The sequence below is a fragment of the Fragaria vesca genome, linkage group LG2 (assembly GCF_000184155.1).
Source record: "Fragaria vesca subsp. vesca linkage group LG2, FraVesHawaii_1.0, whole genome shotgun sequence".
In the NCBI taxonomy this organism is placed as follows: Eukaryota; Viridiplantae; Streptophyta; class Magnoliopsida; order Rosales; family Rosaceae; genus Fragaria; species Fragaria vesca.
The window spans coordinates 9,247,977-9,263,588 of NC_020492.1; the positions used below are offsets into that span (position 1 = coordinate 9,247,977).

Below are 15,612 nucleotides of genomic sequence, written 5' to 3' on the forward strand. Positions count from 1 at the left end.
ATAAAAGGAAAATAATTTTTCCTTGTAATTTTTCTATATTGTCAAAGTTGCCCCCTATATATACTTCTGTGCTCTCTCTTCTTGTACCCACCCGACCTAGAACGCCTTCGTCTCCCTTCGTTATTGTTAGTCTTCTCCACGGTAATTTTATCTACCCATCTCTGTAAACTTGTAATTTCTGCTAAAGATCGGTGCTTTATTTGAAGTTGAGCCAAGTTGGATTGTTTGATTTATGTTTTTCTTTCATAATGTCATGCTTCTGTTGTTTAATTCCTGGTTTTACTCTTGGATTGCATTTTGTGATGCATAATCATGATGGGTTTGTATGTTTGGGAATGAATGGATCTTTTGTTGGTGTTATAGAAAATCTTGGTTTTTGTTTGGGATCTCAAGTTTGGAGCTATGCTTTTGCTCCATTGTTATTGCATTTGTAAAGAGTTGGATTTTGACTAGTCTGCCAAATGATGCTGGGAAATTGCGCAAGGGCTTTGAGTTCCGGATTAGTATCAACCGGAACAAATGAGATGAATACTTATTACCTATCCCTTCTGATGGCATCTTTTGATCAAGTATTGTAATGTTAGTTTACCAATCTCTAAAGGATTAGGGTTTTTGCTCATAGACACGAGTTTCTCTTTAAGTTGAGTGTAACGCGATGCTGTGTTTGTTTTTCTTCCATAATGTTATCAGATTTTGTTCAGTTCCTATTGTCACTCTAAGAAATCGGCCAGCCTTCCAAGATTTAGGGAAACATGATGATTGTGCATTTTATTTTATTTTTTGGAATTAACAACTACCTTATTCAGGCTTTTGTCTAGTATAGATAATCTTGCTTTTTGTTTGGGATGTCATATGACTAATGGATTGACTGTTATGTTTTCTTATGGAATTTGTCTTGATTGTTGATTGTGTTTGTAATGAGATTTGGGTTTGAAAAGTGGGCAGTTGTAATTGATTGTCTCAGTCTGCCATGTGATGTTGGGACATTGCGCAAGGGCTTTGAGTTCCAAATAGTATCACTGGAACAAATGAAATGAATATCACCTATCCCTTCTGATGGCAGCTGTTGATCATCTATTGAACAAAATTATTTGTGCATATCCGTTTATTTAAAATATAGCTCAAAATCTGTTCTTCCGTTTAAGTTGAGTAGGTTGTTATGCTAACCTTTCATTTTTCACTTATGAAGTTTTGTTTAATTCCTTGTTTTACTCTAAGAAATGGGTGATTCCAAGTTCTAAGTCAAACTGATGATTGTGGAATTCGGATACTCTTGCATCCGATTCAGGATGTCATAATGGCTCAATATGCCTATTTGTTTATGCGTTTCTTTTGATTGTTGGTGTGCTTGTTAAGAGATTTAGACTTTACAAGCTGTAAATTGTAGTTGAAAGTCAGTAGGCTATATGATGTTGGAAATTTGCGCAAGGGCTTTGAGTTCCAGATAGTATCACTGGGACAAATGAAATGAATACTACTACCTATCCCATCTGATGGCAGCACTGGTCAACTATTACATAAATGTTCACCTTCACCTGTTTTCACCCATCTCCTCCTGTCTTGGACATAGGATTGATTGAAAGTATTCTTGATTCAGCAGTGCGTGAGATAAGGGAAGGAGCGCTCCTTCTGTTAATTGGTAAATATGGGCTTGACTACTGATAGAGTTGGAAGACAACCCAGAAGGGGTGACGAGGAGGAAGACTTTAGGTGATGGGGGGGACGGCTGGATCTGGAATAGTGAAAATAAGGGGAAAAAGAAAAACAGAGAGCGACCAGTATCATACTTAGTTTTTAAGGTTTATTGATATAAGATGCATATAAGCTGCTTTCTACTATGCTTTTGCTGGTGTCTCACTCCAGTTTCCATCTCTCTCTTTTATTTTTATTTGTATAGTTTATTGTCAAGTAGCATGTTTTGTTGAGCCTGTGGTTCGATAGAAAGCAAATAGATAGGTACTGTCAACTTTTATAAGCTAAACTAGCTATCGGACTGATGATGTTGCCTTGTGTAAGTATTTCAAGTAGTGGCATTTACTGCTGCACTGATTGGTCTTGTGTATACTGTTTGTATTTTGCTCCCTCTGCTACTTGGCTTGCATTTATAGATTATTTTGGTCGCCAAGGATACATCACATGAAACCATCCTGCAGACATGCATTTTCTTGTGTGTTGGTTGTAATGTTTGTTGCTTTAGTGCTTGTATTTGAAAACACTAGTTTTATCAAATATGTTTTTTGCCCCTATTAAGAGTGAAATTTAATATATATTTCCGCTTGTGTTATTTGGAACTTACAGAGGAGTTGGGCTCTTTATCAATGAAGCATATTGTGAAAATCCTGACATTGTTGGTGACCATCTCTGCCTTATGGATTGGCCTCTTACAGACAGCTATTATTCCACGTAGTCATACTTGGTTGGTGAGTTATATACTTATATGTGTTTTTGTTTCATTTCAGTTTAGGTCTCAGTTTTACTAATTCTAGTTGTATAACGCTTACTCCTTGTTTGTATCTTCTTCCCAGCTTCCCATATATTTCGTTGTGTCGCTCGGGTGCTATGGGCTTCTAATGGTTGGAGTTGGTTTGGTACAATTTCCAACTTGTCCTCAAGAAGCAGTATTGTTGCAGCAGGTATTCTCACCCTCTGTTAAATGTTGTCCACATCAATCATCTTTTAAATGTACTCATGTTCACTAATCCTGTTAATATGTGTTGTATTCTGTAGGACGTAGTAGAGGCCAAGGAATATTTGAAGCAGAAAGGGATTGATGTGGGTGGTTGTGATTGATATTTTGACCAGAGTTCTGGCGTTTTGAATTTTAGATACAAAGAAAGACCCTTTTAGAATAGAATTCATGGAACTTCACTTACTGTAGCACTGATATTGTGGAAGTCTTCATAACGATTGATTGCTTCCATGTGAATGAAAATTAAGAAAGGTTTTACCAGGTTAAGCAATGAGCAAAGGAAAGGTGTTTTTTGTACACTTCACCGCTGATGTTGTTCCTTGCAGAATTGTGAGTTCTGTCAAGTGAGCCTCTCTCTTTTCCCTCTGGATGTTCTATACTCATAGTGGCGTATAAACCAAAAGGGCCAGACAGATGACCTTGTGTTCTTTTCTGCATCCAGTTGTCATCAAAGGTCTTCTTGATCTATCAGGATTGCTAACAGCCACATGATGTGCTAGCTTCATCAAGAGGTCAATGCATCATGTGCATCATGGTAAAAGTCTCTGGTGCTGCTGGTGATCAAAAGAAGAATAAAGCACAAAGTTGCTATCTATTCATCACAAGATAGATGATAGGATTGTTATTCAAGACTTGGTTTTTATTTTTCCATCACATTCACATGAGAAATAAGGAATAAAGGTCAAAGCATTCTTTATTCTCTCTCTTTTCCTCCACCTGATACAACTTTCAGACATCAAAAACGACCAATGCCAAAGAAATGTCCAACTCTTACCAGTTTTACTTAACCCCAAGTTGTTATCCAACTAATCCACACTTGATGGGAAAAGACAATGCAGCTAGGCAAAGATGTTAACATAACATAACCTCCCACTGTCAACTTGATCTTTGTTTTCACCTCCAAAGTACCCTACATTCCATAACAGCATATGACACAATGATCTCACTCATGCTCTAATAAAGTAAAAAGAGTCTTGATAATGATGGCCACCCTTCTTCATCAGTCATTGAAGAGAAGGATCTTATAGTGAATAATAGCTTCCTCTATCAACTGCTCTATCATATCACCCAAAATCATTGAGTAATTTGACCTCACATTCAAATTTGGACCCATCACTTCACTAACCCTACTATTTTCACTTCCCTTTCTTCTCTCAACCAGAATCAAAATCCAGGAAAATCCTCATTCTATAAATATAAATTAAGGCACTCGATGAGCTTCACATGAATATTCCATTTCCATAATAGCAAAGAGTTAGTTAGTTACCCCACACTCCTTTTAATCCTTACACTATTTGTCTTCACAGTTTCCATAACACACTCACCTTTCTCTTTCTCACACACACAGAGAGAGAGATAGCAACATCAAATCAATTCCTCTCAATAAACCCAAAGACCCTTCCTTTACTCCATTCACGTCCCTCTCGTCTCTCTCTTCCTTTCTCAGTAAAAGCAATGAAAACCCATTTATAAAAACCAGGCCTTTCTTTCAACCCAGAGCAAAATGCCACACTGAGCTTCTTTTTTCAGATCCAAGTTTTGGTTTTTGAGGGAAGTAAGCATTACCCATTTGGTTCGAATCCCCAAAAATGGGCGGTCTGAGAGAGTCGTGGTGCTTTTGTAAAGGAGTGAGCAAGTCTGAGAAGATGAAGGCGGCCATTTTCTCCGGGAAAGCTCCGGCATTGGTATGGATTTCCGGCGCCGGGAATGGGATCTCCGGTACCGGGTTCTTGATCCACCGTAGTCTACTGTTGACCACCCACGTCAACCTTCCGTCGGTGTCGGCGGCGGAGGGCTCCGAGATCCGGCTGCAAAACGGCGTCGCTGCGAGCCTCGTTCCCCACAGGTATTTGGCTTCTCTAAAGTTTTGGTCTTTTAGAAATTATCTAAACCAAATGGAAATTCAAATGAGAAATGGGTTTTGGAAAATCTAACCTCCTGAGTGTTCAGGAAGCTCAAATTTAGTGGGTCCCCAAAATGATGGGAATTGAATATGTTGAATGGTGATATGGAAAAGTGATGGTGTTTGTTGCATTGTTTGGTTGGGTTGTCCTGTCTTTTGAATTGGTGACTTGTGAATTGGTCAAATTTCTGTTGCGGAAATGAGTGATGGGACTGGGGTTGATGCTGTTGTGTAGTTATGCAGCTTTTCGTGATTGTGCAGATATTGTATGTGATTGGATCATATTCACTTTCTACAAGCTTAGTGGAACGTATACAGTCAGCTGTAACCTTACAAATTGACAGTTTTTTCTTTAAGAAGTTTAGAGCTGATTTAGGATATCGTTTTAGATTTGAGGTTGAGGGCTGAAAGAATGAGAGTTAGGGGGACTGCCTATGCAGTATATGAAAACAATTTATGTAGAAGCATTGGTGGAGAAACGGCACAATAGAGCTAGAACTGGCAAGTTGGAGGCACTCACTAGGTGATCCCAGCGACTAAGAAACTGCTAGTATTCTTCTCTGAGAGGTGAAATTATTTTTGAATTGCTTTTTCAAACTTTCTTGGGGAAAATTCTAGTGACCTTTAGCATGTTGATGGAGTTGTTGTGGATGTCCTTGGTTGAGAAAAGAATTCAATTCCTAGGGCCTTCTTGGTACTATTATTTTTCATTTAAATCTATGCAGCTGTCTTTGGAGGCCTATCAGCATACTATTGAATCAGTTACTTATGAAAAATCATGATGATTCAGGCTTTGCTCTTATAATTGATTTTCCTGCTGAATGTGTTAGAATTGCAGTTATTTGTAGATAATGGTGAAAGGAAGTTCTCAGAAAGCTTCATAGTTTATGACAGCATTTGCATTATTGGGAATCTGAAGTAGTTTTTGTCTTTGGCTTGCAGGTTTTTCATCACCAGCTCCGTTTTAGATCTTACTATAGTAGGTTTGGATGCGGCGGATGGAGATTCAAATTCTCAAGGCCACCCCCACTACTTGAAGACCTGCTCTAAACCGAACCTGGATCTGGGAAGTGGAGTTTACCTTCTAGGCTACACCGAGACTAAGGAATTAACAGTTGGCGAAGGTAAGGTAGTTATAGCCACGGACAATCTCATAAAGTTATCAACTGATGGAGTAACATGGAGCCCAGGTTCGGCTGGTTTTGACGTGCAAGGCAACCTTGCATTTATGATATGCGATCCTATGAAACTAGCTACATCTCCAAACACGAAATCCTCATCAACTTCTACGTCATCCTCATCATCATGGAAAAAGGATCATCCTATGCAATTTGGTATCCCCATTCCTATCATATGTGATTGGTTAAATCAACACTGGGAAGGTAGCCTTGATGATCTTAACAAGCCTAAGCTACCACTCATTCGATTAATGTCTACTGGCCAAAAAAGTGACCACTCCTGTGCTTCCTTCACACTGCGGCGGGTTTTCAAGTCAACTGAAGCAGATAACGATGGAACGCCTTCTTCATCAAATACAGTCTCAAAACCTAGAGACCAACTTGGACCAGGCTGTTCTGCTGCAGCAAACACCTTTGAAGAAGAGACCCCAACTGATACTCTTGCAGCCCATGTACAGGGAATTCCTACACCTGAAATATATGAAACACCGAAGTTTACATCTAATCCTCTTCGAAAAAGAGAAGGTTCCCAAGTTCAGCTTTTGGATATTAACTTTCCACCTAGGATTGCTAAACCAGCAATTACACCACAGCCTACCAAAAGATTACCCCGGACTTCTGATGAGAATTTTGTGAAGGAACCTCTACTGCAGAGCCCAAAAAGACAAGAAAATCAAGTCAAGGATAGAGGATCGGCAAGCCCTGCTGCTGATGCTGAGATCGCGTCAGCAGGTTCCGTAGATGAGGCCCATAGTGAGGTTCAGTCTAGTTCATACCCAGTTGAAGCTTCAGATATGCATAATGGGTATAGTAGTGAGGGAGAGACTATGTACTCTGCAGAAACAGCTGAGAGTAGAAATTATCCTAGTCCTCCTGAGGGAAAGTTTCAGCCAGTGGGAAGAAGCCAGAGTTGCGTGAATTACAATAGATGGGGAGCTGTTCAAAGGAATCCAGTGGCTCGTAGGGCGTTGCTAGAACAGCAAAGGAGCTTTATCCATGGAAGGAAAATGTATTCACAAGGGGCAACTTCTCAGAGGAGCAATGACTACTACAGCCCAACTGTGTCATCAATCATGAAGAAGCGAAACTCAGAGCAGCCTATCACTCCTATTGTCAAACCACGGCAAGCTGCTGTTCATTCCTCTCCAAGATGGAACTTCTAAGCGAGTCTTATTAGTGTGATACTTGAAAGTGATTAGCAACAGAAATATAGTGTTTTGCAGCGTTCGAGTTAACGCCCATTTAGTTTCCACTATGCTATAGTGTAACAAATTCGTTGTGACTGTGCAGAGACAGATATATCAGGTGAATAAGAAAATTCAGCAAAATTGTAATTGTGATCCTAGTGAGTGGTTACTGGTTAAATATCATCGATATAATTAATGACGTTAGGTTAAAATCAGTTTTTGAGGATCAATGACTCCTAATACAAGTGTTTTGGGCCATGGGATTCACCTTCACAGATTTTTTTTTTTTTGGTCAGAAACACCTTCACAGATTGTAGAGTATTGTTGGGGGAAATGACAGCAGAAGGTGTGCTTTTGCCATGGGTAAAATGAGATCCAGTGTGAAGTCAAAGTGTGTAACGATGCCATTATTGTTGTCGTTAATGTATGAAAATGGTTTTGAGATTTTGACCAAAACAAAGAAAGTGTATGAAATGGCAAATTTACCGAGGGATAGGCGTAGCCGCCTAGGCAAACATTGAGAGCAACATCGGAGTATCTTTTGCATTATCCCAACTTATGGTGGATGATGACACCGGAGTGGCTTAGTCAAATCATAGTAGCTGAGCAAAGTAGTTGATTTTTAGTTTGCAATGGAGTGTGGTACGCTTCTCGGTTTACTTCTATGGGTTGAAACGAGGCTACTATATACTTTTTTGTATGAGTTTGTCTAAGTTATGAATGATATTTTCATTGATTAAAAAAACAAAAACAACAACAACATAGAGAGGAGAGGAACACTAGAAAGGAGAAATTCTCATTAAACTAGAAAAGAAACCACTGTGTTGTCCACTATGGAATTATTCCCCAAAAAAGAAAAGTACTATTGCTACAAATACAAACCAGCTGACCAAAATATCTCAATTCTCCACTATTTTATTTCTAAGAGCAAAGTTAATTTGCTAATGTTAATTGCAGCCGTAACAAAGACTAACTCCAAGTGAAAAACTACAAAATTCAATGTTGAGATCCCATATTCCCATTATGTCACCAGGATTTCCATGCAGGCTTCACCAAACTCATCTGAGGAAGAGGCAGAGTGCCAGCCACAGTTGAGCTGAACCAGCCAAGCTTCTCTACAAGTTTTTCAATCAGGTCACCTGCTATGTAAGAAACACCGGCTACCCCAACCCCCATGATGACATAGTACACCAAAGTTTTGATGTACTTCTGTGGCCTCTGAGTGTAAGCTTTACTAGTTGCAAGAAGTATGATGCATAAGAGAGAAGATGCGGCAACTACTGCAAGCTTTAGATCCATGTCATTGCTCTGACGGAATGAGAAGCAATAAACCAAAGGAGGTACTAATCCGAAAATGAGGAACGATAATATGGCAACTGAGGCATGAAGAATGAAATTCTCTCTTTTCCCCAGCACTACTTCATATCTATCCACATGTTCATCTGTTTCACTGGTGGTAACTCTTGATTGATCGACTTTCAGTTCCCAAAGCTGTAATATACATGTCATATTAGTTCAAGATCAAAACCAGTAAGAAACAGATGCTAAACTTCATAATGTGCTTTAAGGTTCTGTTGGATCTTATATATACATGTAAAATTACTCACGTGGTGTCCAATGATGAAAAGACCACCCAGCAAGTTTGCCAAGGCCAAAGCTAGAATGTTCACTGCAGATATATTAAAGTTATTACAGGTGCAGCAATACGTAACACATTTATAAATCTAAGTTATCTAGAATCAAAGTGCAAACATAAATAGAAAGATCAACTCCTGACATACGAACAGGCTAATAGGTACAGCATGAAATAATCTACTGTGACCTAATCTATCATACAAAGACAAGGACAAACATAGTAATCAAGGCATTGTTAGTCAGCATGTTTATAAATATATTCTCAAGCAGTGTAAAAGTATAATAGACGAGAAACCACTTACCTGTGGTAGTACCAGCACTAGCTGCAGATGTCACAATGCTTAAGCTGGCAAGTACTTCAGTTAAACCGCCATACACGATGCTTTTGAGGATATCAAGGGTTTTTGCATCATGTGGTTCAGATATTATTGGTGGTCCATCTGATCTAACAATGATTGTTGTGCTCTCACGAGGTTTTGATTCTGCTGACCCTGCATCGAAAACGATATAAAGAGATGAGAAGAGACATCATATACAAAGAGCATAGGTATTAATAGACTGTGAATTGGAAGGGTAAACAAATTTTGTTAAGATAAGCTTATGTTTTCTTTATGCTCTTTCATTAGCCTAATGTGTTTCTTTGACTCTCCTTAGGCATTTCAAATTCAGGACAGTAGTTTCTCCAGCAATAATAAATTCATATGAAAATGAGCAATCATATTAACATTGGTCATATTTACGTGCATTTGAGCAGCAATATAGTGATGATTTATGTAACAGCATTACAGCACAAAAGACTACTTAGGTGCAGAAGATTCGAGATAGCTTGACCATTAATACTCAAGTGACCTTTTTATCAGTCCTATACAACAGTGATTTCTAGTCCATACCTGCATCATCTATTTCAGGTGCTGGTGACTGAGTTGTAACAGTTATGCTAACAACCGACTGACCAGGCAATGGAGATTTTTGATTGTGTAATGTTCCATTTGAGTCATATGATGGAACTGGAACCTGAACTCCATTAATGCTAGCTTCAACAAAGTCACCAGGGACTGGAGCTTTATCAATCAGTGCAGCTTCACTAACTCCAACTGACTGAGCAGGCATTGGAGGATTTTGATCATATAATGTACCATTCGACTCCTGTGGTGAAACTGGCAATTCAACTCCAACTCTACTGTCGAGATAGGGCTCTGGAGCTTTATCTACTGATGCAGCTTGACTGGTTCCAACTGACTGAGCAGGCATTGGAGATCTTTTATCATACATTGTTCCATTTGAGTCTTGTAGTGAAACGGGCAATTCAACTCCAATTCTACTCTCTAGATAGGGCTCTGGAGCTTTAACTACTGATACAACTTGACTAATTCCAACTGACTGAGCAGGCGTTGGAGATCTTTTATCGTACATTGTTCCATTTGAGTCTTGTAGTGAAACAGGCAATTCAACTCGAATTCTGCTGTCAAGATTATTTCGTGATGGTCCAGCAGACTCAATAGGCAATGAGCCCTTAACTACCGCTACAACTTGACTATTTTGATCTTGCAGCCGTCCATAAGATTCATGTGATGGAACAGAAGCTCCATCATTGTCTTCAATATTGATTCCTGTATCAGCACATCCAGAGTTTAGTCCACAAACACATTAGGAGAAAGCTTGAATGACAGATTTATTAACAACTTAAAAGAAATCAGCTGGAACAAGCAATTATCAGTGATGATTATGCCATATTTTAAATTTTCCATCAGAACAGTATAAATGTGGTGCTCTATTTTCTTTTGATTAAATAGCTAGAGAATTAAATATCAAATATCAACAACCAAATGGCATTTGCTAAATGCATAATAATCATAGAACTAAATGAGATTGGCAGATACTCCACCAAACAGTTATACGGAGAACTGCTCAAAAGTATTTAAAAATAGTATTAAAAGATTACCTTGATTTGTCTGAGTTTTCTCTTCTTTTGCTACTGCTTTGGGAAAGAACCAATTGCCTGTCAAATTGAAAGAATAGTCAAACTACAGACCAAAATTCGAAAAACATAAGCAAGGCGAGCCATTAACATGCATCACCGGTAAATGAATTCTTAAATCGATATATAGATGGGATTAAATGCAGATCACATCTGTATACATAAAACATCCATAAAAGGTAATCTTTCTTCTATTATTAGCAGTAGTTCGACAATTGAACCCTAGCCTTTGCCCTTGTAAACTCAGACTTCCAGATATCATAGTTGTTAAGTGAATCGTACCGATTCTGTTACAATACAATAGAAAGACAGTATTATAACAGAGCTCACTTGAAAAAGTACCTGCAGGAATGAGGAAACTAAAACACGAAGTGCATCTAACTGTATCAATTGGCTCCGGAAGTGGTATAATTTCAGCTCTATTCTCCAATTCTCTGTTTCGGATAAGAACCTTGGTGATGCAAGAATTGCAATTAGGACAGTAGAATTCATGTGCAGCCTGCTTCTCATATACCCTCTCAAGGTACAATTCAGACACTTCTTGCTCTCTTATATCTCTCAACTTAACTTTCCCATTTTCAGCCTTTCCATTTTCCAGGGAAGCATTGAGTCCATTCTGCTCAATGGATTGCTCGGAAGGTAACGAACCAGAACCAGGTAACCCTTCATCCCTCAACTTATTATTGTCCTCATCTTGATGCTTGGAATCAACACTCTTTTCAAAGCTTAGACTCTCTACCTCACTAGCAACTATTTCATTCCCAGAACTTTTCTTGGAAATAACAAAATCAACATCTTCACCATTGAATCCAGAGATCCCATATGGGGATTCAGTACCTGGAATCATGCAAATAATGAAACAATTCAACAAAACACCCTTGAACTTGGACAAACACAAAAACGTGCACCATATATTAGATTAAAGTCGAACACTAGATACTTATACTCCTAATGAATCCCAGAGTATATTTAGTAGATTGCTCATATAAAATGGATCCTTATTAGATCATTCCTAACGAACGGAACAGTTTAAAACTGGAAAATGAATACAAGAACCAATGGTTGTTAGTCAAATGAAAATGAAAGCCGGAACAGAATTCTCATATGGAACAGCATTAAAATGAGGTTTTTGATACGTAAACTAATGAACCCATTTTCAAAGTTCCATTCTTTACCTCCATTTTTGGCAGAGACCATGTGAAAACCATTTCTGGGGCTCCCCTTATCTCCTTCTTCCTCCTCTACTCTGCTAGATTCAGCTTCACTTGAACTCTGTGAGGTGTAGACACCATCTTCACCATGAGTGATCGTGTTGCCGTTTTGTCGAGGCAGCCTTCCCCGCAAGTCAATGCCCACTTCCTCATTCTCCTCCCACTGCTCTAATGTGGCTTCCATTTTTAGCACAACTAGCACTGTGGCACCACAGACAAGACCAGACCACAGAGAGAGAGAGACAGCTTAGTTGCCCTTTTGTGAAGGAACGAGTGCACTTGTGTCAGTCGTGTGAGTTGTACTATATATATTAGCATTGGGAATGTGACTTCATGATATAGTTGGGCATTGTGTAATGTGCTAGACTTGAAAGTTTCTGATTTAGTTTGTGAATATAAAGATAATGTAAATAAAAAATAGAAGAATTCCAGGAATCGTGATGTATAATATATTTTTGCAGTCCTTATTGCTCATCCAAAGTTTTCTACAGGGTAACATAACAAATAATTTTGTAGTCGAAAAAAAATAATTTTGTAGTCAAAGTTGACTAAAACTGTATTCAAAGTTTAATCTTGTTCACACATCTTCATCTCAAATTGAGTGGAAAAAGATCTTGGTAACGACCATCTGTTCATCTCTTAAAAAAAAAAATAAAAAATTTAGATTCAAATGACAGGATGATTGAATCAAAACTCATAGAGTTAGAAGAGAATAGACTCGCTAATACTATACTTGATATTAACATCTTATCTCATGATCATGATTGAGATGTCCTCCAGCAAGCTCCACTACTGCCAGAAAGTTGTCAGTTTCAGTCAAAATCAAGTTTGGTAGTTGCTAGACCTCAGTTACTAATTTACCGACCCACTTAACCCTCCTTGAAACAGTACAAAATAATCTTCCAGCTATTCCAAATCGGTGTACTCAAGCCTTCACAACTCATGTAATGACATGGTTATCATCAAAGCTCGTTGAGAGCTGGTGGCCGGAATTTGTTACCAAAACAGCTAGCCCTTTAGAAGTCGATCAGTTAGAATCGAACTTGAATGGTCTTACAAACTTGGACCTGATCAAGATCTGAAGAGGATCTTCTTTAAATTGATATTCAAAAATAAAAGAATACAATAAAATGCTGCAAAATTAAAGTAAGAACAAATTATGAGTGATGGGGGCATCATGGGATGAATGGTAATAGTTTATAAGATGCCCACCTGCCTAATAAAGGGGCAGATCCCGTTCGATGGAAATGGAACAAATGAGCCGTAGAAAAAGTAATTGGTCTAATTATTCAACTCCTACATTTAGTTGAACAACCAAAATTAACATTATTGCTGGAACTTAATGAATTTGTGTCCTAAAGTCACTTTCTTTGGGGACAATGTCCTTTAGGGTTTCGTGGCTCCATCTTGATCATCACATAAAGTCATGAGGTGCATGTGTGATCCCATTTAATCTCTTTAACTAACAGTCAGATTAATACAAGATTTTTCTGTGATATTTCCACATGTGATCGATTATGTAATGTGTTACACATGATTTTGGATCCTATGTTCCCAACCTAACTCTTCATCAATGTATGGAAGAGAATGAACATGCACGATCTAGAATCGTAATAACGTTTATTACTTACTTCGACCTGAACTATGCTAGAAGTAACCATCAATGGGCACAATGTCCCAAGTTGTCGTCGCTGGCCAGAACATTGAAATGAACTGGTTTGTTTATTTTAGAGTTTTCAGCTCCGACTTTGGAGCTAAAAAGAGTCATATATAGGATACAATTTTGCTCCACCTTGATATTTAGTGTTTTTTTTTTTACAAACCTGCACTTTAGAAATAACCATATGCAAATATTGTGTTCACATTTAACAAAATGTATACAAATAACAACTTGCTTGACGATCAAGTCTTATTATAACTTCAAATTTTGAGATAAAATTCATTTAGCTACCAATAATTTGATCTATGGATAGGACATCTACCACTCTAGAATTGAAACGTATAAGTTGTACATATGATTAGGGTGCCACATAACTTATACTAGCTAGGCAAACACCACACCGCCCATAGAGAAGACATTCTCATTATTGAACATGTAACTTCAACAGAATTCAGTGCACCATGGCAAAAATAGAAAAAAATCCTACAATTGCAAACCAGCTGAGTAAAACATTTCCAACCACTTTTATTTTACGTACGAGTAAGATAGTTAATTAATTTGCTGAAAAATGGTTGGGGCACGATTAGTTAAGAGATATATAGTTAAAATGTCACCAGGATTCCCATGCAGGCTTCACTGTACTCATCATCGTCTGATGAGGAAGAGGCAGACCGCCAGCTACAGCTGAGCTGAACCATCCAAGCTTCTCTACAAGTTTGTTAATCAGATCTCCTGCTAAGTAAGAAAGACCGGCGACCCCGACCCCGATCACGAAGTAGTACAGCACAGTTTTGATGTACTTTTTGGGTGGCGTCTGGATGTAAGCCTTTCCAATTGCCAGAAGTATGATGCATAAAAGAGAAGATCCAGCAACTGCTGCAATCTTTAGGTCGCTGTCGTCGCTATTAGGGAATGAGAAGCCATAAACCAATGGAGGTACCAACCCGAAAATGAGGAACGATAATATGGCAACTGGGGAATGAAAAATGAAATTCTCTTTGTTCCCAAGTACTTCTTGATATTTACTGTCATCTTGATCTGCTTTCAGTTCCCAGAGCTGTAATATTTCATTTTAATTAGTTCTAAGGACTCGTCAATAAGAAACATATTCCAAGTCACACAAACTACGTTTTAGCTTTGAGGTTTTATCCGGATCTGGTTAATATTCAGATGTAATATTTTTTTTTTTGGCTGAAAAGAGGGATAAGGGAGGCCAACCCTTCTTACCGTCTCAAAATTTATTAAAAGAAAAATGAAAGAGATACAAAGAGAGGGAGGGGGACTAAACCAACACCTCTCTTATGGAATATATATATATTCAGATGTAATATATACTCACATTGTGTCCAATGATGAAAAGACCACCAAGCAAGTTTGCCAATGCCAAAACGAAAATGTTCACTGCAAATACAATTAAGATGGTTATTTATACATATTATCTACAATATTTTCTAAATAAAATTATATATCTAGGGATTTCTTTTATATGCTATATCTAGGGTACATTGACTAACGGATTTTTTTTTGGCCATTATGAGGAAGGGAGGCTAGGGGTTCTAATAAGGACCATTTGATTGAGGACTTTTCTATTAATGGTCTATTACACCCACTTTTCAATCACTTTTTTTCATCTCAACAATTTAATTTTTAGGTCTATATAGGTAGACCACTTATACAAATTTTCAGTCAAATTGATGCTTGTTAAATAATCGAACTAAATCAAATCAATGGACGATCTAAATATGTCAAACATGAGTCGTTCAAGTTTATAATCGGTAAATCACATTTATGAATGTCTTAACGAATTTCAATTTGGATGAAAATTTATATAGATGATCTACTTATATATATCTACAAACTAGACGGTAGAGATATAAATATATGATCGAAAAAGGGGTGAAACGAAGAAGTACGTCCTCAACTAATCATCACCAAATGGTCCTCATTAGAAGCCGTCCCTTGTGAGGAATAGGTTGTTAGACCAATTCTTTTCGATCATATTTTTACATCTGAACCGTTAGTTTGCAGATCTATTTGAGTGAATTCTGTAAATATATATATATACATAGGAAAAGTTTATATATATATATATATATAAATAGGTAGGAGGGAGCTAGGGGAGGGGGAGAGAGAGAGAGAGAGAGAGAGAGAGAGAGAGAGAGAGAGAACGT

The 15,612-nt window shown here is 38.0% G+C and overlaps 4 protein-coding genes across 5 annotated transcripts in view; 2 read left to right on the forward strand and 2 right to left on the reverse strand.

Moving 5' to 3' along the window:
- Window positions 1-95: 95 nt before the first annotated feature.
- Window positions 96-3,232, forward strand: LOC101312301 (dolichol-phosphate mannosyltransferase subunit 3-like). 2 transcript variants are annotated; one of them, XM_004290138.1, is made up of 4 exons: window positions 96-141; window positions 2,299-2,420; window positions 2,526-2,633; window positions 2,728-3,232. In XM_004290138.1, the coding sequence occupies exons 2-4, from the start codon at window positions 2,319-2,321 to the stop codon at window positions 2,788-2,790; spliced, it is 273 nt and encodes a 90-aa protein (XP_004290186.1). In that variant the 5' UTR covers window positions 96-141; window positions 2,299-2,318; the 3' UTR covers window positions 2,791-3,232. The 2 variants fall into 2 exon arrangements, with proteins under 2 accessions (XP_004290186.1, XP_004290185.1); XM_004290137.1 differs by lacking the exons at window positions 96-141; window positions 2,728-3,232 and having other exon boundaries at window positions 1,975-2,420; window positions 2,526-2,724.
- A 1,046-nt stretch (window positions 3,233-4,278) lies between these two features.
- Window positions 4,279-7,087, forward strand: LOC101312787. Its single transcript, XM_004290139.1, has 2 exons — window positions 4,279-4,535; window positions 5,535-7,087. The coding sequence occupies exons 1-2, from the start codon at window positions 4,279-4,281 to the stop codon at window positions 6,931-6,933; spliced, it is 1,656 nt and encodes a 551-aa protein (XP_004290187.1). The 3' UTR covers window positions 6,934-7,087.
- An 896-nt stretch (window positions 7,088-7,983) lies between these two features.
- Window positions 7,984-11,965, reverse strand: LOC101303302. The gene is made up of 7 exons (XM_004292311.1): window positions 11,746-11,965; window positions 10,913-11,407; window positions 10,535-10,591; window positions 9,483-10,202; window positions 8,895-9,083; window positions 8,565-8,626; window positions 7,984-8,448 (listed from the first exon to the last, which is right to left on the reverse strand). Exons 1-7 carry the CDS (start codon window positions 11,963-11,965, stop codon window positions 7,984-7,986), a joined length of 2,208 nt encoding a protein of 735 aa, XP_004292359.1.
- Window positions 11,966-13,934: 1,969 nt separating this feature from the next.
- Window positions 13,935-15,612, reverse strand: part of LOC101313078 — a 3,289-nt gene continuing 1,611 nt past the window's right edge. Inside the window, exons 5-6 of the mRNA XM_004290140.1 lie at window positions 14,781-14,842; window positions 13,935-14,498 (exon numbers count right to left, since the gene is read on the reverse strand). Coding sequence (XP_004290188.1) covers window positions 14,052-14,498; window positions 14,781-14,842 — 509 coding nt within the window. The 3' untranslated portion in view covers window positions 13,935-14,051. The remainder of the gene's footprint in view (window positions 14,499-14,780; window positions 14,843-15,612) is intronic.